Here is a 27,435-nt window from a genome sequence, read left to right as displayed (position 1 = left end):
TTTTTCTTTTTTTGTTATGCAGACTCACAGACAAACACGCAGCTCTTGTAAAAAGTTGAATTAATCTTTCAAACTTGTGGTCTTTAAAGGCTCTTCCACTAATGCGGTCCGCTTTTCATCTGGGTAGGTGAGTAAGTTTGCAGTAACTCTTGGATGTCATGCTGGAGGAGGGCGAGAGTGATGGAGTCCTGCATCCAAATCTCTTTGCACTCATGTCATTGCGCTGATGTTGTATCGTGAACTGATCCTGCCTGGCTCTGCGACTGCGACAGTCACCACTGGTTCTAATGTGATAGGTTCCGCATAGCTCAACACCAGAGGATGCAAGTGTACCATCAGCCTTCTGGTTCTAGGCCGCAGCGTTACACGCCTCCATCATCCGGTGCCCTTTTAATGCCCTGACCCTGCTATCTGTGTTTGTACACCGGCCTGCCATTACTGTTATCACTAGAGTGATGACTAACCCTCGCTCTCCATCAATCACATCACATCCTCTCCGCTCGCTTCCCTTCCAACCACGGTCCCAACATTTCCCACTGTTACATGTTTCAGTCCCACTTCACAATAATCTATAACTCCTACTTGATGATTAGCTATATCCAAGAATGAGCGTCACTGAAGCATAATTAACCATTTAGTGACCTTTACTGTAAAGTGGAGAAAATTAAACACTCAGAAAGTTAGCACCAACACTCACATTCATGGTTAATTAAGCATTATTAACAATTAACTACTAACTGTTTACAGTGGACCCTGATTCTAAAGTGCTACCAATATCTTAAATGCCTGAGAAATACCTGACTGTGTTTTTGTCGTTGGTTGTTTGTGTTGTTGAAAGAGAGCATTAATAGAACAAATGTGGTGTTTCACCAGACACATGAATTCCCTTCATCTTAAAACACATGATGAGATCTGACTAACCCCAGCAGGTAGTTGTAAAGGTTATACTTTCAGAGTGTTGCCCTTCAGCAGGCTGAGCAGACTTGTGAAGCAGGAGGTTTGAGATGTGGATAAGAGCTCAAAGCCAGGAAAACCAGGTTCGATGGTGCTTCTTGATCCTGCAGGCAGCCGCTTGGTCACGGGAGCTTTCATGTTCAAGACCTTGTGTTCTTTTGTATCAGTGGCTTCAAATATGAAACAAGGTTTCTAAAAATTGCTCCCCTTTTCTCGCTGAGCTGTCGCCTGAACTTGTTGAAGCTGATAGAACAATACATTCCAGTCAGAGCCTTCTCTGAAAACATACATATAAATGAAATAAGCTGCTTTTTTACTATAAACTCCTTGGTCCATTCATGACACTATTTTAGAATTTAAAGTCAGTGCTCTATGAAATCCTAGTTTATATGTATCTGAAAAAAATGTCATCATTCTGATATTAAGAGCATTTAGAGCAAGATGTGAGATATTCTTCCTCGTTTTTTTTGATAAATCACTTATTAATCTTAAAAATCAGTGAGTAATTATTTAAGATAACGAGTGATGAGGTGTTACATGGTGTTCTCTTGAAATTTTTTGAGCCGTCTGAAGGGAGCAGAGCTTCCAGTCTGAAAAAGGCTGCACCAGCCGGATGTTGCTATACGGTTGATCTTTTCTATTAACTGATTATGTCATGCACAGAAACGCTGCTGCAATATAAACACTTCAACTGGTCAACATTGTTGCTATTCTGCTAGCGTGCATATTTGGCAATTTTGTTATGCTTCCCACTGTTATGCCACAATGTATCTATGATGTATATGATCTTGGTTAATAAGCATCTGTAAGCATCTTCAATCCATAGTTTTTTATCTCTTCGTCACTGCAGAATGTGTGAATCAAGTGTGTGGTCTTAGCTTAGTGCCTCTTTTCCACACACACACACACACACACACACACACACACACACACACACAAGTTTATTGTTATTAAGTACTCAATATTAAATGTGGAAAACATGGTTAGTTGCTCAGTAATCTCAGGAATCCAACACCTGATCTGACTGCTAGGTCATGCACCATGTGTCGAAATTGTGCGATTGTTTGTTGTCAGGTTCACTAAGCCTGTGCTTTCCAAACCTATTTCAAAAATGTTTTATGTATGTGTTCTGTAGAACCTCTGTTCCGTTGATTTGCTGTTCCAGTAAGAGGAATCTGAGAGGGAAATGAAACCAAATGAAAAACCTGAAACATTCAGGGCTTTTGAGAAAACATTCCGGGCTGCATGAGAGGCACCACCCTGTCTCCCTGCTGCTGTTGGTCAAATGAACCCGGACGAGAACTCTGTAGAACTGATCTTTACAATTGCTTCAAGAACCCTCAATCTCTTAAACAATTACTGCCGAGACAAGTTTAAGGGTTCGCCTAAATGACTACAAAAAAACCTGAGCAAAAATAGTATATCATCAGTGATTCTATTCCCTTCTTTTCAAATTACAGTTGTTTTTCTTATTTTCACATTTGGCCCACAGCTACAATATCACTCACACAGTAATTGAGTTTGCTCAACAGATTGAATAAACATGTAATGTCAGGTCCAGCAAATGCTTTTACATTAAGAAAAAGATTGTCCTGAGTGACTGATGGAGAATTAACTTAGTAACAAAAAAAAGGGAGAGGGATCAGACAATAAATCAGAGGACTATTTGACTGATTTTTTTCCCCCGATTTTTGGTCTGAATGAATCACCATCATCGTCACAGATTGTTTGTTGTGTATTACATTTACTGCAGGAGCAGAGAGGTTTAATTTACTAGGATTCTGTCATTCTGTGGACTTCTGCTGGATCTCTTTTTTCAGCACATACCTCCGTCAGAAAATCACATCGAATGATACAAGCTGTGTTTTTCCATATTTGTGTGTGTATGCAGTGTTAAAGTTGCTCTGTGGGTGTTCAATCACTGCTCATGTGTGATGAATAACAGAGGGTTGTGTATGCCTTCAGGATAAAACACTGGGAAAAACAATACTGTTATTGTGTGGAGAACATGGTTGGAACAGGAGTGTGTTATTATTGTCAAAGCATCACATTTTCAAATGTAAGACATAAGAGATTTCAGTTAGTTATACTGTGACGTTTGTAGAACATTTGCATACATGCGTCGTACAAAGTATCTGCAATTAATACGTGATTGTAAATAACTGTGATCACTAATCTTAGGCTCGCTTCAGAGCTGGTAACGTGCACCTTTGATTGGACATTCTTCAAAAGTCTAACTGAAAGTACAAAACTCTTTTTGTCTTGTACCTCAGTTTTTGAGCGTCCACACATAAAACACTTTAATCAAAGCTTTTCATTAGCAGATTCATCTTTTTGTAATTTGTCCCCGCACGCGAAAGAATTTCACACCATAATACGCTATACTCCAAGTCTGTGCTAAGGCTTCTGGGTCCTCTCTGGCCTTGTTCTCTTCACATCCTGCCAAAACAACGACAGAAGTGCAAGAGAAGCTCAATAGCTGTTTCCAGCTGTGGGTACTTGAGTCAAAATGGCCATACAGTCAGAAAAAAAGGTGTGTGTGCATTTATGTGCTTTATTTTCAGGTTCTGGATGTTAAGCTACGCTGTGACATGCTGGGCGGGACATTGTTCTCTCAGGTTTTTCCTGCTCACATTGGTGGAATGTCCTGCTCCATTTATCATCAGATGGGTGCAAGAGGGACACAGTTTTACTGCTGCTCTGACTCAGATTTCCATTCACAAAACTACTCTGACAGCATCCTCAGTGTTTTGGTAACATCGTCCCCAAAGGAAATAAACCAATTCATCCTGTACAAGTGTGCTCATGTGCTCATTGTGAGGAGTATGTGGAAAGATAATGAATACGCTTTTGTGTGGGGACGCTACATTGTCTGAGAGTTGATTTGTCAGTGCATGCACACCATCTGGCACTTTCTGATGAAATAAGATAATGATAAAGTGTGTGTATGGGTGTGTGTCTGCATCAGGCTTTTAGGATAGCTGAGCCTGGCGTCTGAGATCTGAAACACCACAGTGTCCTTCTACATCCTTGTATGGATGCAAGCGCAGCAGATGCAGGGTGCCTCCTTCCATCATGGGCTGTGATCAGTAACACGTTTGACCTGCTGAGTGCTCGGTCAGGGCAGCAGTATTGGCTGCTGGCACTTTTTGCAGAGCAAACCATTGTCTATGGTGTCAGAGCTCATTGCCTTTTGTTACATTCCTTCTCTTAAGCTGCTTGATGTGGAGTGGAGCCAAAGTCTTCAAATGACAGTATGAGGTTGGCATGATCTCACGGCGAGGACTCACGGCTGATCAAGGCAGTTTTAAGGGATTCAAATCTTCCAAAGTTATGGTGCAGAACATAATTTCTTGGTGTTTGCTGCAGGCTGCTGTCACAGTTGGACCCCTGGGGTCTGATAACAAAGGAAAGTTAGAAGAGCCACATGATTAACTTATTTATCTACAAAAAATTGAAGTTGGTGTGGCTGTCAAGTGGTTGATAAATTGTTCTGAATGTCCCGAAAAACCTGCAAAATTATTTGTTCCACTATCAGGATTTCATCCATCTTGTTCTATAACACTCGAGAGGCCTATAAGTGCTGCATGATTCGATTATTTCTGCATGTCACAACAGGTTTGTTGCCTTTGGGTTTTGTTCTTGTCACAGTTTGACTTGGAATGCTACCTTCTCATTGCTGGTGGCTGGATGCAGCACAGATCCCTCGCTCACCTCCCAGCCAATCACATGCACCTGCTCAGCTGCCATGCAATCAAGCCAAACTACTTGCACCTGATCCTCCCAGTCCTCTGTTCCACATTGTTCGTAAGTGTTTTGCAAGACTTTCCAGCACCTACCTCCATACTGATCAGCTGCTGGCAACCGTGCCTGTTCCTGACCAGCAAGTCGACTCCTGGCCTCCAAGCAGCCTTCTGTCCCCTTCACTTTGCGCTCCTGTGGAGTTTCTGTCTGTCTGTCATTGTTCAGTGTGCTCTTCCTCCCTACCTGTTTCTGAAGATCACCTCACGTGTTGTCTCTGTGTGGCATCCTCACCTGCCAGCTGGCCTGTGTGTGTCTTTGTTTTCTTGTTGATCTTCTGGGTTTTAAGAAGATACCCAAGTTATTAACCTGAGCTTTATTCTCACCTGCTTGCCTCACCCACTTCATCCCTGCTGCTTTCCCCTCAGACCTACGCTCTCGAAGACAGACGGATCGAAGACACTGAACTATTGCATATCACAATAGTTAAACAAAAGTCGTGACCGCTGGCAACTTTGATTATTCAGTGTGTTGCAAAATATGTAGCTTTCTATTACCTGTGTGTGTGAGTCCACCAGTAATGTTTCATTACCCTGACAGAAGCCAGATGGTTTGACTGCTGTGCTGGATGGCAGTATGCTCTTGCAAATTGCAGTTGATCTAAAAACAGAATACAACCAGCAACCAACAAAAAGGCGAGGGAAAGTTGTAGAAGCAGCCTTTAGAGAGCATTCGGGATCCCAAGGCTGAAATACCTCCTGTAATTAGCACTAGGCATTAAGGTTGTTTTTTTTCTCTCTAACTACACTTAAATTTTTAATTGCGGTTATATATCTTGAAAACCTCCCAAGCTTGAAGTGTGGTGAAACGTCTTAAATGAGAAGCCTACTGTAGGTGATGTCACTTATCTATTTGTAGCTAGGTCTCTTGTGATCAGGAGCAATGTTCCAGATTTTTGGCACAGTTTAGAGAATCCAATTTAGTGTGTCCTCTAATTTCTTAAAAAGGCTCACTTCACAGGGACGTTAATAGTCCAGTGCAACACAAATTACAAGTCAGTATCTTAAGGCCGATGGTGTCCACATCGCTTTCTGAGAGTGACAATTACATATATGAAGACTTTGTGCTTTCAGACTGAATGTAATTCCGTTATTTCCTCTTGAACACAACTGGATAACTCATGAACATATTTAAGAATTGGGACCTTTTTAGCGTTGTGTTAAACATTTTATCACAGATTCCGCAGCTTTACAACAGTGGGAAAATTATTTTGGAGGTCACAGATCCGCCACACAGTGACTAATTTCACAATCTGAATTTGAGCTCTCTGGTCTGACAACATTTGGAAAGTTTGAGGAGCTGCGATTTATTTGTTAGAAAATATGAAGAATGAAAGCTTTACAGTTTCACAGTTCAACACCTGATTTCTCCCCATTTCCATTGTGTTTTAAGTACAGATCCAGCAGTTTCATTGTAATCAGGCAAATGATGTGAGAGAATATCACCGCTTGGCACCTTCAGACAGGTGCCAGTGTATATGTCTGATCTGTGCGGGAGGAGATGGCTTGATATATGCCGTCATGTGCCGGTGTTATTGATTCTGGATGGTCCCTCCTGGGTTAATGTCAGATCTTTCATGTTCCACTAAAGAACAAATATGTTTTTAGTATAGTAGAGTTCTCAGATACAGCTGACGGTGCATCCAGGAGACAGAATGCAATGTGATCCATTTAACTTAACAAGTCGTATATTAATTATCTGTCTGCAGCTGTAACGTCCTCATCTGCAATGTTTGTAGTTTAACTTCTTGGGCACTTTTATAGGTCGTGGTTTCTGTAAGGAAGTGCTATTACTATTATTGGTATTATTGTGGAATGTTGCTTACAGCCCGCATACTATGCCAATATTTATCTGAGTAAGGGTGCCCAGCCCAGACTTTTTCCCATGGAGCATCAAAAGTGAAATGTGATGGCAGGTCTTGGGTCAAAAAGGGAATTGAATGCTGTGAAGGCTTTGCTTACCTACAAAGACATTTAGATTTCAGAGTTTCCGTATGAGGCACAGTGAAATACTTTTTTTTTTTAGACATATAGCCATGAGTGGCAATTAAAAAAAATCTGTAGAAGAACCTTTAATTTAGTTATTAACAGGATGTAGCATGACCTCACCTGGAGTGTAGATGGTGTGATGTGTCCAGCGGGCCAAGAGCGTTTTAGCGTAGCAGGTGTTTCCACTTCAGTGCAGGAGTGCACAATATCAGTGCAGGGATCAGGAGCCCGGAACAGTCTGGGGCCGGAGCTTCTTTTGTCTGATCAGACTGTCTGAAGCATTTCTCAAGTTTTTTTATGCCAAACAATTTATTAAATGATTATTTTTGAAAAATTGACGGTAAACAATTAAACAAATAACAAAAACAAATGTATCCCCACTTCGGGCAACTCGGATCTACAGCAAACTCTCATGACATTTCTGTGTGCTTAACCTTGCATGCCTTTGGGGAGGCTGGTAATTGTTTGATGGCGTAGTCGAGATTTAATCTGCTGCTTCCTGGAGAAAAGACTGCATTTTTGTAACTGTTGTCTTTCTATTACCTACCATCTGCTCTGTAGTTTGGACTCTTGTCTCCTCTGCATCCCTCACTGAAACTCCCCCATTCACATCATTGTCATCCATCATGTGCTCTTTGGACCACTCCTCCACTGTGCCATCTCTGTAGTGGAGCCCCCCCGGAGCCTGAGCCTCCGTCCTAACAAGACAGAATTTACACAACTGATCACTGATTGTGACCACAGCCGCAGTATCGCCGAGTCCCGCTGGGCCTCTTCAAGGGCAATAAGACGGCAGCCTGCTGACAATGAACATCCTTCTAAGAGGATCGCTGTCTTTTCTTTCTCGCAACTAAAAGAGTTTCTGAACGCATGTGTTTAAACATAAAAGGGAGATTATAGAGGTGCATTTCACTGACTGTGTTGTCAAGTAATGTCACTCCTTGTGAAAACATGCGGTTGTTTCAGGCTGTCAAGGCAGCAAATACACGAAGGAGATTTCAGTATGAGGAATCATCTGAAATAAAGGTGAACCTGCACAGGTTCAACATAGAATTCAGGTGATTTTTCTTGGTGTGCATTTCTGTCATCAAGTTGATATGACCATTTTCCAACATAACAGTCCTATTAATTCAAATGACATGATTTATGCTGATGTCACCCGCCACAGGTCTGCATAGAAATGAGATTGCAACTTTTTACTTCCTCAGACTGCTGAAGCCTCATATTAACCTCTGACTTTAGAGAAGGACAACATGGGACAAGGACTGTGGATTTTGTCCCCCGTCACTTCACATTGGAAAAACCTCAGAGGGCATCTGATCATAGTAAACCAAACTTGCTCCAGAAAAGCATCTTACTTGGCTTTCCGACAGACTTTAGAATTATGAGTTCATCCCGCTAAGATCCACAGAGGTACATTAGTCAAACGCCTGTTGAAACCAACACCAAATAACGTTGACTGGTGCAAAAAAGGGGCAGCAAGTTTTATTACTTGAAGAAAGTTTCACTGTACTTCCAGAATGAATCACAAATAAGAAATAATGCCTGCACAGCCAAGACGATTTTAATACCATTTGGGGGCTTTACATGAGAGAGGAGAGTGATATTAGCAAAAGTATGAGTCATCACCATAAAATTATCAGTGAGTTTTACTCTTTATGGTTTCTATTTTAATGCCATCATCAGGTTTTTGTTCTGGTGTGTGGCCTCGTGAGTTGGTGTCTCTTGCGCAGCAACAACTTCCTCCGTGCTCGTCTTGACCAAAATGCTGAGAGAAACAGTTAATTTAACCACTCATGACCAAATCCACTCATCATTTCCTGTGAAATGAAACCTGTAGCCAGGTGTCAAGGCCAGAGTCACCATGTTTTGAATTTGTGCCTGTGAGAGCTTAACGCCACTGTGACATCATGTGTTGTATTTTATTTTTAGAGAAAAACAGGTGTAAGCTTTGTGATTCTAGCTGTAGCATAAGTACTTTTACATCACCAAGGTGCTTGTACCTGCCGTTTACTTTGAAGGTTGTCAAACTGAGTATATGGTATACCTGAGTAATAACTTGACCTTTCTTTAGACAGCACTGAAATATAATTGATTTAATGCTCCCATCATGCTGCCTAGGAGTTTATGTTGAGGATAAATCATGACTTGTATTTGGTTGCTGACTGACAGGAGCCTACCACATGGTGCAGCTCATCTGTGCCTGCTCTCCAGAGTGAGGAAAGTTCACAATACCAAATCATAAGATTATCATAAGCCATTTACGTCCTTGGCGGCTTGCAGCTGTGACTGCAGCAACTTTAAGGGAGAGTGAAAATCTGAATAGAGATCTGCAGATGAGTAACACAGAGCCTTGAAGTTGCCGCCCCACATAAAAAAAAAATAAACAAACCAAAAACTAACAACTTACTTGTGTAAGATCTCCCTGATCACTCAGTCACACGACTACTCAGAAGCACACGGCTGCATACATGCAGAACTAAACAAATCATCATTGCCCTGTTGTGTTAGCAGACACTGCCCTTTAAACACAGTTCAGGACCATTTGCTTAGTTGTTGCTTTTTCCATCCTCTAACTTAAAATGACACCATAATTTATTGATGTGGTGTTTCCCAAGCTGATATGGAACCCCTCTCAATAATTAATCTGACGCAAGGCTGAGAGAGCGGCATGCTGCACAGTGATCGTTTGGCCCCAGTCTGGGTTATTTCCATCTCATCATTTATCACTTTTATTATAGCTGTGATAAATGCAGCGCGTGCTGCCGTAAAGCTCTTATGGGCCTCTATTTGTTTAATATAATCCTCTCCCTCTAATAGGTCTCCAGTAATGCAATTTACAGATGAGTCTAATATCATGGCTGCACGTATACACACGTACTATTACCACTCCTATATAGAAGACGGATATGCAGTTGCACATTTTCATTGCCACGGTTACTGCCATCACTACTACATTTTAACGCCTCTGCACCAGCAAAAGCCATAAGCTAGAGGCATTATGCTTTCCTTCCCAGCCCATTCTTATTAATCTTGAGGAAAGCTTTGAGGAAGTTTCTTGAAATTTGGCACAAAGATTCTGGTTGTCCGTGTCAGATGTCAGCTGCACCTCACAGAAACACAAACATCCACTATGACTCTCATCTGGAAAAAAAATATGTTGATGAGAGTTGAAGCTCACTGTAACAGTCACTCACAATGGAGGCATACTGGATTAATGCAGTGTTGCTAATTCTTTGTACATCTGACCGTTACATTAACAAGTTGCAGTTGTCTTTTCTGCTACAGCCTCACAACTATGAACTTGCTACGACAGTCTAGCTTTCCTTAACTTGCAAGATGTTGCTATGATCTGCTGCAGCCGTCCTCACGCTGCTGCGTAGCAAGTTCATCTCCCCTGGCTCTCATCGCACATGCGATTGTGAGGCATGCTTTGGATGTTCTGATCAAACATTCGAAAGCAACTCAACCTTGTTTTGTGGGTTTTATTTTTTTTCCAACAGAAGTGCAGCAGTTCTGATATGAGTTTCATGTTTGTATCCAAGTGCAGAGGTCAAACACATAAAGCTCAAAATGGCTACATGAATTCATGATCTCATTGGTTCAGTCAGACTGGTGAAAAGGTAAAGGAGGCTTGGACCGAGAGAGGTTTTGTCAGGATTTGGAGGTAGTTGACTTACCCTTATTTGTTTATATTTAGTACTGAGGAGATATCTATGTTGAAATAAATGTACCCGAGCAAGACGAATGGTTCACTCTCATGTGGACGTAATGTGCAAAAATAGATATTCAGTTGGTTTGAACCTATGTGTTTTTCTTCTAACCATAATCAAAAGTAATTTTTGGCTGGTTTTATTCAGCCCTTGTCATCAGTTTGAGTTTTGTTCTTTTTGCCAGTTCCGTCTACCCTGCTGTTTCTCCTCAAATGACTTTAGCCACAAGTTTGTTCGCTCCCTTTGTCCTGGATAGGCTGTTTTTTTTTTTTTTTTCTTATTTCATTAAATCTCCATTCTGGGTTACCTGCCTGCTGTTGATGGTGGCATTTGCCTGCTGCCACAATTGTAACACCCACATTCTGTGAGTTTGCAAACATGACCTTATAAGCTGCAGTCTCCAGGCCTGTTGGAATCTCTCTGCTGATTCTTGAGTTCTTGGGACCTCTTCATTAGCATTTGGCTGGAAAATGTACCTTAACTTTTTGGTACATTGAGCTTCATCACTGTGCTCACATCTTTTATATACTGTGGAGTGAACAGTTATTGACCCCCTCTTTATAAACCGCATGCCAAGGACCTGAATAAGAAAGGCAAAAAAAAACATTTTTATCAAAATGACTTAGGCAGTTATTTTAAGAAGGTGATGATATATGACATGTGGAACAGGCCAGCCATTTATCTTGATCAAGAAAGAGCAGGCTAATGATTTTCCTGTGAGCTGACTGGAAGCCGACAAGGCAGTCATGGCTCCAGCTCATGTATGCACATGATGCCATATTTTTACATGATACGGGGCATCGCCTGTTCCTTGAATTTAAACCCAGGGCCTAAACTCAGAGGTATTTTTTTCCATTGGACAAGAAAGAAATCTTCCTGAAGTATTTAACAGATTTACTTTGTCTTGTAAATAGATTGTTAAAGTTGTCTGTTGCATTTTATTTGTATGGGAATCTCATTGTTAAATGTTTTGATTTCTCTCTGTCTCTGTCTCTCTCTGTCTCTGTCTCTCTGTCTCTGTGTCTCTGTCTCTAACAGCCTGTTTTATTATTGGCTTGTCAATCATCTGAGAATCCTTTGAAACTTTTCTAAACCATACAGAGATTAAATCATTAGATCTGATTTAAGATCATTAGAATGATGCTGCCTAAAGTAGGGCTCTGCCATATGAAACCATGTTTATCATAATGAGTTTGTTTTACGAGGTCGTTAGAAATTCATCAGCCAGAAGAATATACCCTCTTGCTCCTGAGAGAAAACACAAGATAAAGAAATTGCTCAACCTTAAGACGTTGAGGGAAACAAATATTAAATTCTACCAGCTTCTGTCAAAACATTGGGAATAATTTCCCACAAACCAATGGAAGAAGAGGCTGACATTAAGCATCATTAATAATTCCAATTATCTGTAACATGACGTGATGAGATGGCAGTGTTTATCTCACGCTTTGTTTACTCTGAACTCAATAAACTGATGTTAATGCCCAATTATTTTGTCCTTATTACAGCACTGATGAAACGACAGTGTGTCTCTTGGTTGAGACTTTAATTCTTTTGGCCGTTTATAACGAACTAAAATACAACACGCTTGGCTAGCTGACGTAGTCTAACCAGGAGAGTGTAAGTCACGCAGAGCACAGGTTAAATGTCCATGTTTTCACACAGTTATTTGTTTCTGGGTGTAAGGCCCCATTCGCTGATAGATTATGCACACTGGCTACTTCTGTGCTAACAAATATGGATAAATATTTGCATCATCCGACCTGTAGGATATCCAAATCTTCAGAAAAATGTGTCTGTCAAGTTGTAGAGAAAAATGTGTCGAGTTGTAGTGAAACAAGTTATTTTGATAACAAATTTTCTATTGTTGGTGTATTATTGGAAATTGGAGCCGGGCTACTTCCAGTTAACCCATGGCAGCTGTGAAAAAATGAATGTGAAGAATTTAATCATGGAGCTCCTCTAGATTTTCATAATGTTATCAGTCTGAATGAGTCTAATTTTGATTGTGGGAAAAATTAGTTTGCAGATGTGTGACAGTCAAAACATTCAAAGAAGTCTTTTTTGGGGGTGGCACATTGAATATGTGATGAATGGGGGGGGGCATAGAAATCAAAAAAGCTTTTTCATTGTATGCAAATTAGTACACATCCCTGACTGCAGGAAATCTAATATAAAAGTATAACAAGAGACAAATGAACAATCAACACAGGGACATTTAATTTCATGGGACATTTACTGTAAGGTGCAGTTTGGAGAAGTATGCACAATTGGATGCAACATATATAATAAAGTTCAATACTTTATGACAGTTAAATCTAAAAGTTACAGATCGAATTATTTCCCCACAGCAATAAAATCTATGACAGAAAAACCCCAGATGGAAGCAATTCCCACTCTGACATCACATGACCACAAACAAACCACATAATAGATCCATTGTATCTACTCAAAAACAATAAGAGTGGTTTAACCGGCAACATATTATATTTCTTCCCTGCAGCCACTGATGTATTGCTGCACAACTCTACTTTTAAATCTCATATGGCTGAAGAACACTTAACTTCCAGTCAATAGTATTTGTGCCTACGAGCCTGCGGAGCATCCCAGTGGAGCCCTGGTCAGCTCTCTGAAGCTCAGTGTCTCATCACTATGCAACACAACACACCATATACATTACCACATGTATGGTTGGTAGCTGCCTGTGGGAAGGAGGTTTTTGCACTTTTTCATCTGTTTTTGTTTGGTCCAGCCAGACCAGCGTAGAACAAAGTTAGTATACATTGATCTCCTCACACTGCAGACTCGGGTACCATAAGGTTATTTGCGCTTGTTCTCCTGCACAATAGAAGACGCAACAGAACCTCTTCATGAAGTCTAACCATGTAATACTAGCTGATTAATCATTGTGGAAAGGGGAGTGGGAGTGAGATGATCCCACCCCCCCCAGCATTCCTCACAAATGGCCCCAGCTAATACAACTCTTTCCACTTATGTCTGTGTAGGTTCTCATTCATCCAGGTCATCGTAGATTGAAGCGAAGTAAAATCTGGTCAACTGGACGTAAGTTTATCTTGAAGACGTTTCACCTCTCATCCGAGAGGCTTCTTCAGTTCTAGTGAAGAGTGTGGAAACTCCAGCTTATAAACCTATGTGGGAGTGGTCAGTGCTATTGTGGTGGAAACGACCCTCCCGAGACTCACCTGGCCTCCCCAAACGACAGTCGTTGTGTGGTGTCAGGGAGTTTCAGGGGTGGTCGTTAGGGAGTTTCACCGACCACTCAGATGCTAATGGGCTGTGCTGGCATCAGCCGTTCCACATGGGTCTTTCAGCTGAACTCTTTGGGGAAGCTTTGAAAGGACTTGGCTGTAAATAGGTGAAAGGAAATGTCGCAGTCCACCTCCTCTGTTCAAAGATGGTTTCTCTATCCTGACGTGGATGGCTTCTTTAACTCCTCTTTCAAACCATCTGTCCTCTCTGTCGAGGATTTGGACATGGTCGTCCTGGAAGGAGTGGCTTTCCTCCTTGAGGTGGAGGAAAACCGCTGAGTCCTGTCCTCCAGAGTTGGCTCTTCTATGTTGGGCCATGCGCTTGTTGAGGGGCTGTTTGGTTTCCCCTATGTAGAGATCCGTGCAGGCCTCACTGCATCTGACAGCGTATACCAGATTGCTTTTCTGGCTGTGAGGGGTGGGATCTTTGGGGTGAACCAGTCTTTGTCTCAGAGTGTTGTCTGGTTTAAAAGAAACAGGGATGCGGTGTTTGTTATAGATTCTCCTTAATTTCTCAGAAACCACGTGAAACCTCTTTCCACTTATATTATTTGTGAAGGCAAAGTTTAGGCATTCAAACCTTCAATCTGTGGTTATTTTTTATCTATATGAAGCCTGCAATTTGCCCTTTTAAGCCATTCTTACTGTGGACTGTTTGCTCACTAGTTGCGGAGCTGGCGTGTGGTGAGGTATGCTAAATTAGCTGTCCCCAATCCCAGGACCTCATTTTTGACAGTCATGTTAAACAACTACAGAGAAATTAAAGTCAGTGGTTGAGCTCAACTTGAGCCTATTTTTAGTCAGTTAGCGGCAACAGCAACCCAGTTGCAGACAGCAAATAAGTGGCGAGGCATGCTGACTTTGGTGTTCCCAGTTAGCATAGTGAGTGACGAAGCATGCTAAATTAACTGTCCCACACACAGAAACTCATGTGTCAGCATGTTTAACTACGACAGAGATATTTGAGCCAGTGGCAGACGGCTGGTGAATGGAGTGGCATGCTAACACTAGCTGCCCCAGCTAGCTTGAAGAGTGCCGAGGCATGCAAATACTCAACCATCACATTGAACGGCCCAATCTGAGTCAATCGAGAAAATTCTGCGTGGGGCACATCCTCAAAATTGAAGGCATCTGTTTCAAATGTGTTCACGGATCCTTAGTAACATCGAATACAAATATGTAAATGCAGACATGGCTGCATGATACATTTTGAAGGTTTTCTGGGGGCTTTGCTGCAGTTTAGATGAGAGTGAGCAACAGATGGAGTGAGTGGGAGGTAGAGGCTCTGAAAATGTTGCAGATCTGGATGTTTCACAGGTGTAACAGACATTTCTAATATAGAAAAAAGGATTATGTGTGTGTGTATGTGTGTGTGTGTCTGATCAAGGATGTGCGTGCTTCTATTTTTGCTGTTGGGCGAGTCAGCAGGCCTGTCCTGGTGAATAAGGGTGCATGGTGTGACAGTGATTTACAGACATTCTGACAGAGGAGATAAAGGGTCAGTCGTGTTCATCCTGCGGAAGCTAAGGCCAGTGCACAATTTGACACAAGTAGATCTGATGGGATAAGTGGCTTGAAAGATTTTATGGAACAGATCAGAGTTATAGATCATACTAAACCACAGAATCTTCCGTGAACCGTTCCTGTCACAGTGACCTTGATGTTTGACCAGCAAAATCTTTTCAGTTCATCTCCGAGTCCCAGTGGATGTTTGTGCCGAATTTGAAGAAAATCCCTCCAGGCATTTCTGACATGTTGCATTAATAAGAATGAGATCGACCACCCATGGACACAATGCCTCTGGCCTTCTGCTGTCACTGACATGGAGGCATAAAAAAGGAGGCATTAAAATTACATGTAAAAAAAACCAAAAAGAGGTAACAAACTAAAGTTTTGAGACTTGCATGTTTTGTTTTCCTCACAAATGAACATTAGCTTCATGATTTATGAAGCATAAATGTAATTGTCACAAGTACAATGATAATACAATGCAATAAATATCTACAACCTGGATGCATAACTTCAGTGTCACCACAAGTGGCTTTTTCTGTTTTCAGTGTAATGATGTTAGGCTCGTTTAGCCACTTGTTAGCAACAGCCACCCTTTAGATAAAAAAGAAGCTAGAAGTGCTCTATCTAATGATGTTATTTGATACTGTAGCACAAAACAGAGACCTTATTTCAGGTTTTTCACCGAAACCCCATTAGAAAAAAACACCCAATTGACTGAGTGCCGTGCACATGTCCTCACAATGCTCATATTTTTGAGTTAAAAATTCATTCCTGCACCACTTTATAGTATATACAGGTAAATCAGAGAAATATGTGGGCCCAAAATTATTTAAAGCTTAATCCTTTTCCTGAGATATGGCATTAATGAGAATATTGGACTTCATGGCAATTAGCCTGGTACTTTTTTGTGTAACTCTGCTGAGACTGCAAGCAAAACAACTCTGTGAATCTAATCATTAGAATAGGATGTGTCATGTGACATTTTACGCTCGTGGTCATTCTGATATTTATTCTAAGATGGAATGAAACATGGGCAGGTGCCAGATTCTCAAAATGCTTTATACATAGTGAATGAGCAGGGTTGAATATCAGAAGCCATTATTTGCAATGCAGGTTTTTCCAGCATTCTCATTCTCTTGCTACTGCTGTGTTGTGGCGTGCTGGGACACTTTCAACATTGTCATCCATGTTTGTTCTGTCTCCCTCTCTCTATTTGGTTTGTCTTTCCCTTCTGTTTCCCCTTCCTGTCTCTTATAAATCTTCTGCTATGGACTTTTGTGTTTTATGGGAATGTGGTCTCTCTTTTAAAGGGCGTTGGTAGGGTTAGGACATATGATGTATGTGACTGCTTCTGTACTGATTGTCAGTTTGTTGTAGTTACCAGTGGGAATCCCACCAGGGGTCACTATCGAGTTTGTCTTTTGCCTTGTTGAGTGAAGAAGAAAAGACGGATGTTTTTCTACAGAGAGGTGGAGTGGGAGAGATTCGTACGACTCTTGTCAAACCAGAGTTATCCATCTCCGCTGTGGTAGAATAGAGCTTGCCAACAGGTTATCGGCCCAGGCTACGACGGATAAGAGAGTTTGCAAGGAGTACATGTGTAATGCAAGCGGGAACTGCGGCAGTTACCACAACGAGCTAAAGTAGCAAGCTAACATCGGTGAGCCGAGGAAACGGCCGCTACACAGAGCTACTGAGATGGAGAACGTAAGGAAGAGCAAGTGGCCCACATTCAGTGGACAGGGAGATGAAGAATAATAAATACATTTATATTAGCAGTTTTTTAAATTATTATAAATTATAATCTATGAATAGACGTATATTAGACGTCTATTAATAGACGTCTATAAGCTGTTATTTAAATGTCTATGTTGGGGTCAGGGGCGGCGCTACGGTGTGGCCGTGGCCTCCCCTGGCAGCGCTCCAGCCACCCCCACGGCAGGGGAATAATTTGTGAAATCGCAGCTCTGGTAGGGAACATGGTTCCGCCTAACTGCTGTTTCCACATGGACGCATTCAGCTGTAGGCCACAACTTGGCGATTATCTGCGGGACCGGTGTGTAAAAAAAAAAAAAATCATCATAATGAAAAAAAATATGGAGACATCTAGGTATCTACTTATTGCCACCCCTATGTGAGTGATGATCTCACCCTAGCCACCCCAATGAAATATTTCTGGCTCCATCCCTGGTAGGGTATTTGATTGTGCCCTTTGCCAGTGAAGGAGGATGAGCTTTATCTTGTATATGTGTTCCTGCTTTACCAAAGTGTTCACTTGTATGCACAATGTCAATGACTAAGGTGCAGAAATAGAAATCAGGAAATACTTGGGATTATTATATGAAATTATTCACACATGAACCACTGCTCCAAACTCATTACAGCTCTGATTTGGGTTTATTGTCTTAAATAAATGTGTGTATTGTTTTTTTGTGCTGAAATGTGACACTGGTTTAGATCCCCACAGATTGTGCTGTGACAAATTTGCACCTGACTTCTGTTAATTTGTGTGTATAAGAGAGAGAGAGATGTGATGTAATGTAACTTTAGTGTATAAAAAAAAAAAACCTACAACCTAAAGTGAACACCAACACTGGGGTTTGGAGGTCTTGTATTTACATCCCAAGACAAACACAACTGTGACACAGCCTGCGGACGCCCTCAGCTGTAAACCTTGTTGCCTTTGAAGCTCTTTAAAGTGATACTTTACCCCAAAAGTTTCTTGGGTTTTTATTGCCCTCCAAGTACTCACAAATAGGTATTTTGAGCTCCTGAAGACATTTGTCACACTTGTATAACTTCATTGTGACTTCAAAAGCATAGACAGCAAAACTGTCTGAAACTGTCTTTCCTTCAAGCTGATCATCTTTTTGGTATAATCTTCTTTATCAATGCTCAGCGATTAAGCTAAATGTACGTGGGTGGTTATTTCGGCAATATGGAGTTACAGAGAAATGATGCAGCAGAGAAATGCATATTGGTGAGCTAAAGACACTTCTTTATAAATATGTGAAAGGCAAATAACACTATTGGGCCAAGTATTGCTGTTGCTTTGGATTTAATGAGTAGTGGTGTGCTGCCTAAATCAGTACTAGTTTATCTCTGCTGTGCAAAAGCGCAAAACTGAGGTGACTGTGACTATTTTAATATTCAGCAGAGTCTAAATTTAGAGTTTAATTCTGCTGGCTTTGCAGTAATAACCAAAGCTGCTGTTACGATATCATGTGTTGTCTTAATGTTCCGTGCGGTGTTGGCATATACCTTTTATCATTATTGCGAAACCAAAATATGTGCAGCAGACACAGCTTTGTGCTAATTCTGACGTAGCTGCCATTAAGACTCACTTCTGTTACACCAGGCTACATTTGAATTAGTATATATTATATATTAGCTGAATTATTTAGCTTATTTCTGTTGGTATTTTGCTAACTTGAGCAGCGTAAAATAAATGTTGTATTTCCAGGCTCACTGGTGATCCAGAAAAGGTATAGAAAAGTACTATATATAATGCTAAGGCCAGATTTCTGCACTGTATTTCAATTCAAAGGCATCCTCTTTTTTTTTTTATCTTGCTTCCTTTGCCTGCACCTTACTGCTTTCCAGGTCTTTTTCCTGCATTTCTCAAAGCCTCCACAGATGGCTGCCTCTCCGATATGAATATTTGATATCCCTCATATTTCTCCCTTGAGGGTAGTGAAATATTTAAACATTTTCTGGTGGCCATTTTCACTGCTCAGAGACTCAAAATAGTGGACTCATTTGATTAGAAGACAGAAATGTTGTTTGATATGTTTCAGACATTAAAAAGTAATTGAATGTTAAGTGTTGAATACTTGTCAGTCTGGATAAGCTGGGTATTCATCAATTGTGTTGATTGTATGGATTTGTAGTGTGAAAGAATGAGGTATTGTGTCCTAAACATTTTTTAAAATGTGCCTGTTTGTATTTTGTCTGTCTTTCAGCGTGATTCCAAGGGACAATACCTGTTTGACCTCATCTGTCACCATCTCAACCTGCTTGAGAAAGACTACTTCGGTATAAGATATGTTGATCCAGACAAGCAGAGGGTAAATATTCTTTTAAAGAAATGCACAACTAAATTTAGATTAGATCCCATGGGGTTGGATCATGACTGTGATCTTTTCCCCATCCTCTTTTCTTTTGTTTTTTAAGTCATTATTTAACTCCCCTTACATAGGGTGACATCACACTGAAACTTGACGCTGCTCCCACCTTATTTATTATCCTGTTTTCTCATCTGTGTCTCTTCTCACCTGCACCACTGAAAAATGACGTCAAATGATGTAAAAGTACAATATCCACGGCAAAAACAAGCTGCAGCAATAATGACTGAAACAATGTAGTCTGAGTCTGAGCGGGGTCACAGTGTTCTTATTCTTTTGGGGTTCAGACTTTTGATTGATGTGTCAGCGCCTTCATTTTCGATGGTAGTTAAATAGTGCCTTAGAAAGCACTCAGAGCACATACAGTACCCCTGCCAAGGAGGCTCCACTGATCCACAATGTTAAAATGGCATCGTACAAAATCTGTTCAGAATCATTCTTCCCAACAGCCAAACATCTGGAGTTCTTCAGCTGATTAAAATCATATCGAATAGAAATATCTGTATTCTTGTGTGATTTGGAAGGATCATGCATCCACTCATCTCTGGCCTTTTCTTTGAGTCTGTATTATTATTATTATTATTATTATGATTATTTTTATGTTGTATTTTTTTTAAAAAGGATGTCTGTAATTTAGCCTGCATAAAGGATAGTGATTGTGTATAAGCTTTGCAAACCAGTTCTTAAACTTTCAGTTCTTCTTTGATATTGGTGATGTCAAATTCATCATTTTATCCCTGTAACTGACTCACATAGCCCTGTGTTTTCATCTGTTACTGTCTGTTGTATCTTGATAACTTTCATAGACATCTGAGTAATCAACCTTCATCACAGTTTCAGTGAAGCTACTTAGTGATACAGGTGTTCCTTAAAAAGTTAATAATCACAAGCTAATGAAAGTTGCACAGCAGTATTGTTTCACAGCACAGCACTCTGTTATTGTCAGCATCATTGGCTCGCTGATTAGAGCCAGTTTTTGATTGGTGATGTTTATTCTGACAGCAAACAGCACTCGCCTGATTATCTTCCAAAAAGATTTCTTCCGTCTCATCTCTTCATGGCAATGCATTGCAGGGAGTCTAAATTAACAGATGGGAAGGAGATGAGAGTGATTCTAGTTTGCCTTCTAGCCGTAGATTACAAGTTATTATGCTCAGCTGCTGCGCAATCAGACCACAGACTGACAAGATAGCGGCAAAATCTTCCGTTTCCAAAGTGACGGTCTTTATTCTCTTTCTCTTCTTCTCAGCATTGGTTGGAGTTTACAAAGTCTATTGCCAAACAACTGAAATGTAAGTATTTCATGAAGCATGTCTGATTAATTTGAATCAGTTTCCAAATTTTCCAGCTTGTTTTTCAAACAACAAACCTTAGAAAAATATGTGCTGAATGTATAATTCAATCAGACAAAGGAACAAAAAAAAAAATGTCATGACATTCCCCCCACAGCCCAGCCTCCATTCACCATGTGTTTGCGCGTCAAGTTTTACCCACCAGACCCTGCCGCCCTCAAAGAGGAAATAACCAGGTAAGTTTACGAGATGCGAACTTACAGGATGGAGAACAGAAACTACCTTTGATGTCAAGACTCAAAAGCAATTACAGCTCTGGGTAATGAGGTGTTTAAGCCTAAGTGGGTTCTTGGGCATCTCCACTGTATGCACCCACTTTTGGTTCCCAAGCCTCAGAACCGTTCCACAATCAAAGAACTTAGTTCAATGCTCTGCTTGTAAAGGGCCAGTGTGTCTGACCTACATCTGGTGAAATTGGCGATTGCACCTCTCGCCACACCCATCTTTCAGGAAAACTTGCAGGTTCATTCTCATATGATCCCAGATTTCTCTAAATTCAGCTCCTTGAATTTCTCATAGCTTAATAATTCAGTGCCACCATTAGCTGCCTCTTTAAAACAGAACTGATCCTCGCAGGGAAATAAATTCTTTAACCTACAATTGCTCAAACACAGTCAGGAAAATGAAACAATTGTCCAGTTTTTCACAATTGAAGTCCCTGGCGATCTTGAAGACAGAGCGAGGATGTAGAGTCTGGAGTTCAAGGGTAACGGAGAATCATGTCACACATGGTTACAAGTAAGTAATCAAGTGGCGAATATTCATCCCCTCTCATCAGGAAAGTTGGAGAGCAGCAGGGGATTTCCCCTTTCTGCTTTTCTTCCTCATCCCAAACAACCTATTGTTGCTGCTGCTGTACCCATGGAAGTCCAACTCTAAGAGTTCTGGTTAAGCTACGTCCAACCCTCCATTGATCGTGTCAAACAAATCTCCAAGTGGCAAAAAGGCCATATTGTGTCACATGGTGGGAGAGAATGGCACATTTTTGAGGCCAGCAGTTCAAATTGATACAGTAATGCCTGTTTCATGGGACTGCCGAGGGTGGAAGTCCTCCTCAAAGAAATGATTCTCTGTCACTCTTCATTTCTCTGATCGTGTCATAGAAAACTGACTCTCTCCCTCCCTCTGTCACACACACACACACACACACACACACACACACACACACACACTCACACACACACACAGCCTGTCCTTGTCCCACTGAGTCTCTTAAACTGTCCTCCAAAGTGTCATCCTCAGAGACAAAATTGTCACGCATGTAGGTAGGTATGTATGTGTGTGTATAAATGAATGAAAGCAGGCGGTTTTTCTTTGACAAAATGTAACTTTTAGAGGTCCGTGACCCTCCGAATGACCAGAGCTGAGCTGGTTGTATGTTCCACATGAGCATGTCTCAAGTCTTTAAGTCTCAAGCAAGTAATATTGAATATGAACAATATCACGAAAGTCAAGTCATCTCCAATTAAGATGATCTACTTCAGTGTTCTGATTGCCTTTTGAATTAATAGTATGTCCTCTCAAAAGATACATACATAATCAAAACGCCACCATATCTTGAATGTAACATTATCTAATTAGTGACACTGGAAACTGCAACTAAACATGTATAGAAATAAGTGAATGTACTCTTTATAAACAACAAACAACTCTGGGAATAGCCATACCTTTTGAGGCTATAAGGTGGGTTAATTAATGACATATAAATATCAAATATAAATCTTTGGTATTTAAATTGTATTTTAGATTAAAATGACTTCAGTTAAGTAGTATATTCTCATTCTGTTTCTCCCATCGTACAGTGGTACAGAAAGAATTTTTAGTTTTATAACAGTGTCAAAAACTCAACAGTGTGTGAGAGAGCAAGGGGATTTGAGCATTTCCCTTTTTATAAGTTGCAGTGTCATGAAGCTCCTCACTGTGTGTGGCATCGCTGACAACTTAACAAAGTGCTGTAAGGAGCGAGCCAGAGAGCTACTGAGCTCACAGAGCCCTGTAAATCACATCCCTCGACTGGTTGCCAAGCAGTGAATTCTCTTTTTCACAATCCAGCTCTTCTTGATGGAGCACAACGCTTGTCTCCATCCTCCGTCATCTCTTTGACCGGAGGCTTTCACAGACACATAAATAAATAGCAAACAAATGAAGTCTAACAGCATATAGCAGCTTTTAATTAGCTAGTAATTGTTTTTGTGCATAATGTAAAGATCATTTCAAGCCAGCCCTGTTTCCTTCCTTCTACAAGAAAAAAAATTAGTTGCAAGTACATTTGTAGTTACATGTTTGCAAATACATGCTTATCTTATGGGATTAATTAGTGATTTGACCACAGTGTTTGTCCGCTAACTAAATCAAATGAAATTTTCAATATCAAGCTCTGAAATCCTGATGATGGCACATCTAAAGCATACAGGGATCTGGATCAGAAGGAGCCATATTAGGCTGGGAATATCACTCTTCTCATTTTTCTGAATTGCTAGCGACTGTGTGTTGTTACTGGTTAGTCTCCCATTAACTCTGAGCACCTTGGAATCTCTTTACAGGACAAAAACACGTGCCACCTCTTAATCTATTATTTTTAAGCTAACATGTTTAAATTTACATGTACAGTACAATACCTGCACAACAGTAAAGACATCAGGGTGTATCAGCAAATGATAAATTGGGCATTTGCTAAAGTAGAAAGACTCAAAATACCCACAAACTCCATGATGACATTTTTCATAGCGATATTTACAGCAGCACAGAACCATACTATTTATTGCTTTGTTGCTCAGAGAGGGAAGCATTATCAAAGCGCATGAAATGAATGCTGGCTAAGAAAAGTGACATGACTAATCATGGTGTGGATGAGGCGAGAAGACTGAGTTGCTCCCACTGGGTCTAAGTGTGAACCAGCAATCCTACTTTAGATTATTGCCAATTCTTGGAAGACTGAGTTGCTCCCACCGGGCCTAAGTGTGAACCAGCAATCTTACTGTAGATTATTGCCAATTCTTGGAAAACCCCACATTTAGCTGGAGCTGTGCCACAAACTGGGGCACATGTCCCATGACTCAAAAGGTCAACATCAAAATATAACATCAAAATATCCTGTGAAAACAGTTTTACAGACAGAGTTCCAGAGAATAAAAAGTTCCATTTCATCAAAAAAGACACTTGAAACATTGTGTTAGTTCCTTTAAAGTCTGCACAGCATACAGTTTATCAGTCATGGCGTAGAAATAAACAAAACATGGATATTAATCATACATTTAAACTAGAAATACTACATTAAGGTTGTATGCCTTGGCCAAATTAGAAGAAATCCCTCAAGGTGTTCCGGAGACTTCTGGTTAATGAGAATGTGATGAATGGACAAGCAGAAAACATACTGCTGCCTCGGTCATCACCTGTGTGGAGGCATAAAAATATATTTGTCACCATTTTTCATTTTGCTTGAATTATTACACAGTGGTTGCAGGTTGGGGATCGTGAAGGTAAATGCATATTAACACAACCCGAGCACATTAACACAAGACCATCCACAGTCGCAGACCAAGTCCCTCATTTACGAACACCCAGAGCTTCAGTGGTGTGTGGCATAAGGAACATCTTATTTTAACTTCCACATTGTGTGTCATCAAGAAAAAGAAAATATCTTCAATTTACGGACCCTATCAAAATAGTAACCCATATCAGTGTCTCTGTGCTCCACTCCACAGATATCTCGTCTTCCTGCAGGTTAAGAGGGATCTCTACCACGGCCGTCTCCTGTGCAAGACATCAGACGCTGCTCTGCTGGCTGCCTATATATTGCAAGGTAGGAAAACAAGAGGCTGTCCTCATTTCAGTCTAAAATAATGCAAATGATGCATTATTTAAGACTGTCTGTAGGCCACATAATTTCCATATGATAATGGATTGTTCAACACTTGTCAGCTGTTATTGCCGGCACAGATGAGTGTTTGTGTCACACTTCATCGTACATGCAGAACTCCTCCTTTTGTTTAACAGGGACCTTGGAACTGTTGCTTTACTTTTTTTTAATGTAATTTTGCTACCCGTTAGGGCTGGGGGGGGACCTAATCTCATCGAGGAAGTTGTTTTGATAAAAATTGACTGCTTCTTTGAGCTCCTTTGGGTGTCAGCAGGCTCATCTACATGCAGAGGAGAGATGCAATAAGGAACAGTTCCAATGTCACATTCTGCCAGCCCGCTGTCCTGTGCCAGCCTTTTCTCTCACCTTATCCCACAATCTAGATGTCCATGGTGTCTGCGTCCATACTTACTGCAAGACAAAACATTAGTGTACAGAACTGTGGAAGTTGTAGTCATAGTATTCTACATATTTAAAGCATCAATACATGTAAACATGTTCATTCATTGATTCAGCAGTTAAAAAAACAGATGAAGTGATGACAGGAACAGACATTCACAGTGTAAAAGACTATGACCGTGTAAGTCGCGGTGTGTTGAGCGTTCTTGGCTTTGCATGTTCTGATTACATTTCTACCATAGCTTGGTGGTTTCCAAAGAATTGGTCTTAAATGTGGTACTTTGACAAGTCAGTGGATTCCTGAGCTCAGTCTTCTCTTGAACTTCTTCAACAGGTGTCCGACAAGACAAGGTCAAAATCTAATATGTGGCTGGTTGGTGTTTGAAAATGTGGCCAATATATCACAGGACTGGTCAGTGGTAATGTCTACAATGTCAGGTCCTTTTTATTAAAAGGGCAATTTTCCACAGTGGTCCCAGTAAGGCTGTTTGTTGTTCAAGCGTACATTTGTCACTAGAATCACGACTAATGTCAACCTGCAAAACCACTAAACAAATTTGCTCGAACCTGGATTCACTGTTGCTGTCAACCTGCACTCGAAGCAGAAATTCTTCAGAAAGGAGATGTTTTCTTGAACTCCACACTCCAGATCTGAAGTATTAGACTAGCTGGGAGACAAATGACACACTCCCCTGCAAAGTGAAACAGTTGCAAACACTCCTTTTGAGAACGATGACAGGAACAGGTTGTGCCGAGCAAATTTAGCATCCAAATAGGAAAGACTCAGAATCACTCCACTGCCCAGTGACAACACTGTTCATAATGCTGTACTTTTGCGTTCGGTTTGCATAAGTTAGTGGTTTACAGGGTCTGTAGTCAAAAAATAAGTTGTATTTATAAATGAGGTTAACCTGTACTTTGCTGTGTGTATGTTCTCTAGCGGAAATCGGTGACTACGACCCTGGGAAACACCCAGAGGGCTATAGCTCTAAGTTCCAATTTTTCCCCAAACACTCAGAGAAGTTGGAGCGGCGGATCGCTGAGATCCACAAGACTGAGCTGATGTAAGTTGACACCTGTCAACATTTGATGGGTTCACACCAAACTGTCCTACACACAGATACACCTGCGCTAGCTCTTCAACTCTAGATAAACTATGTCTGTAATGGTTTATCTTTAGTTGCCCTATGGTAATCTGAGGGTTACTGGCTTAAGCCCCACCCCCACCCCCTCGACCATGTCATAGTGATCTTCAACAAGATACCTAACCTGGCTCCTGGCATGGCAGCTTTCACCATCAGTGTGAGTTTGAACGGGGGGAGAAGGGCCTGTACACTAGAAAGCACTTCAGTCTCATTAAATAAAACCTTGATATTTTGAGGGTAGCATAGCACATTTACTTTTATTGTTTAAGGGCCTGTACACGACAAAGCACTTCAGTCTCATTTAATAAAACCTTGATATTTTAGGGTAGCATAGCACATTCACTTTCATTGTTTCGGTTTGTGTGTGTCTGGTTTCTTTGTCATACTTTGTTGTATTGGCTGACACTGACTGAGTGGTGTAGTCCAGTTTTAGTTAGCCCATCAGCAGCATTTGGCCTGAAGGCGGCTCCTACACCAGCAGCAACCACGGGTGTGACAAGCACTTTAGTTTTTTGGGGTTTTATGTAAGATTGGAATCTTTGGTTCTCATATTTGGGGAGCCCAGCCTGAGGCGAACAGTGTAATCGACCAGAAGCAGTGGGTGTGTTCCTGTTGGTGTTGAGGTGTGAGACAGTCAACCATGTCATGGCAGTGCCTCTGGGCAGAGCTACAGTACATCACACGTCTGATGTTTGTAAATGTATCTCTGTCAGGTGGGTGGGGAGAAGCGTGCTGGGGGGACATTGGTCAGCTTGCAAGTCTCTCTGCACATTCTACATTCTACTTGACTCACTCTGTGGAAGGTGGTGCAGCATTTTGCCCCTCTGCAGCAGAATCGTGACATGCTGATCAGCATGGACAACAGAGCGACTGCAGCCTGCATAAATCGTCAGGGAGGAGTTGCAGCTCTTGAATATATCCAGATTGCTGCTGTGCTGGGCGCACACGCTCCCATTTTTCATCAGAGCACAATCTCAGCAAAATGAACAATATAGGCTGGACATAATGTTGTGTGGAGGAAAAGAGCTTCTGTCTTGACCTGGTCACCCAGATTTCTTGACAGGACCGTCAGAGGAGGAAGTGTTTGCACAAGGAAAATGGAGGTGCACTCTGTCCTTCTCTCTGAGTACAACAGACAGACATTCCACTGGAAGTGAACGTGTTTGCACATCGGACGTGCCCCGGCATGCTTCTGCACAACTTCCCACCTGTCCCTCTGATTCCTTGGTTCTTTGACCAAGTGTAAGAAAATTGGCTGTCAATAATTCAGATTTTGAGGCCCTTAACCTCAGTGTCCCCTCAGTGCTCTTCTTCCTCTA

The 27,435-nt window shown here is 41.1% G+C and overlaps 1 protein-coding gene across 4 annotated transcripts in view; it reads left to right on the top strand.

Moving 5' to 3' along the window:
- LOC147269581 (FERM domain-containing protein 5-like) overlaps positions 1 to 27,435 on the top strand; it is a 64,293-nt gene that overhangs the window by 28,467 nt on the left and 8,391 nt on the right. For 2 of the 4 annotated variants that reach the window (XM_086187363.1, XM_086187380.1), the window contains exons 2-6: positions 19,200 to 19,304; positions 20,611 to 20,653; positions 20,811 to 20,889; positions 24,418 to 24,515; positions 25,912 to 26,035. In XM_086187363.1, the coding sequence (XP_086043489.1) occupies positions 19,200 to 19,304; positions 20,611 to 20,653; positions 20,811 to 20,889; positions 24,418 to 24,515; positions 25,912 to 26,035 (449 nt within the window). Of the gene's footprint in view, positions 1 to 16,684; positions 16,945 to 19,199; positions 19,305 to 20,610; positions 20,654 to 20,810; positions 20,890 to 24,417; positions 24,516 to 25,911; positions 26,036 to 27,435 lie in introns of those variants that run through there. The other 2 variants (XM_086187390.1, XM_086187370.1) reach the window with 2 other exon arrangements.

This window comes from Aulostomus chinensis, chromosome 2, assembly GCF_037954235.1.
Source record: "Aulostomus chinensis isolate RoL2024-O1b breed Wild chromosome 2, RoL_Achi_v1.0, whole genome shotgun sequence".
In the NCBI taxonomy this organism is placed as follows: Eukaryota; Metazoa; Chordata; class Actinopteri; order Syngnathiformes; family Aulostomidae; genus Aulostomus; species Aulostomus chinensis.
The sequence above is the reverse complement of the archived record's forward strand: the minus strand, read 5'-3'. Positions and strand labels throughout refer to the sequence as shown.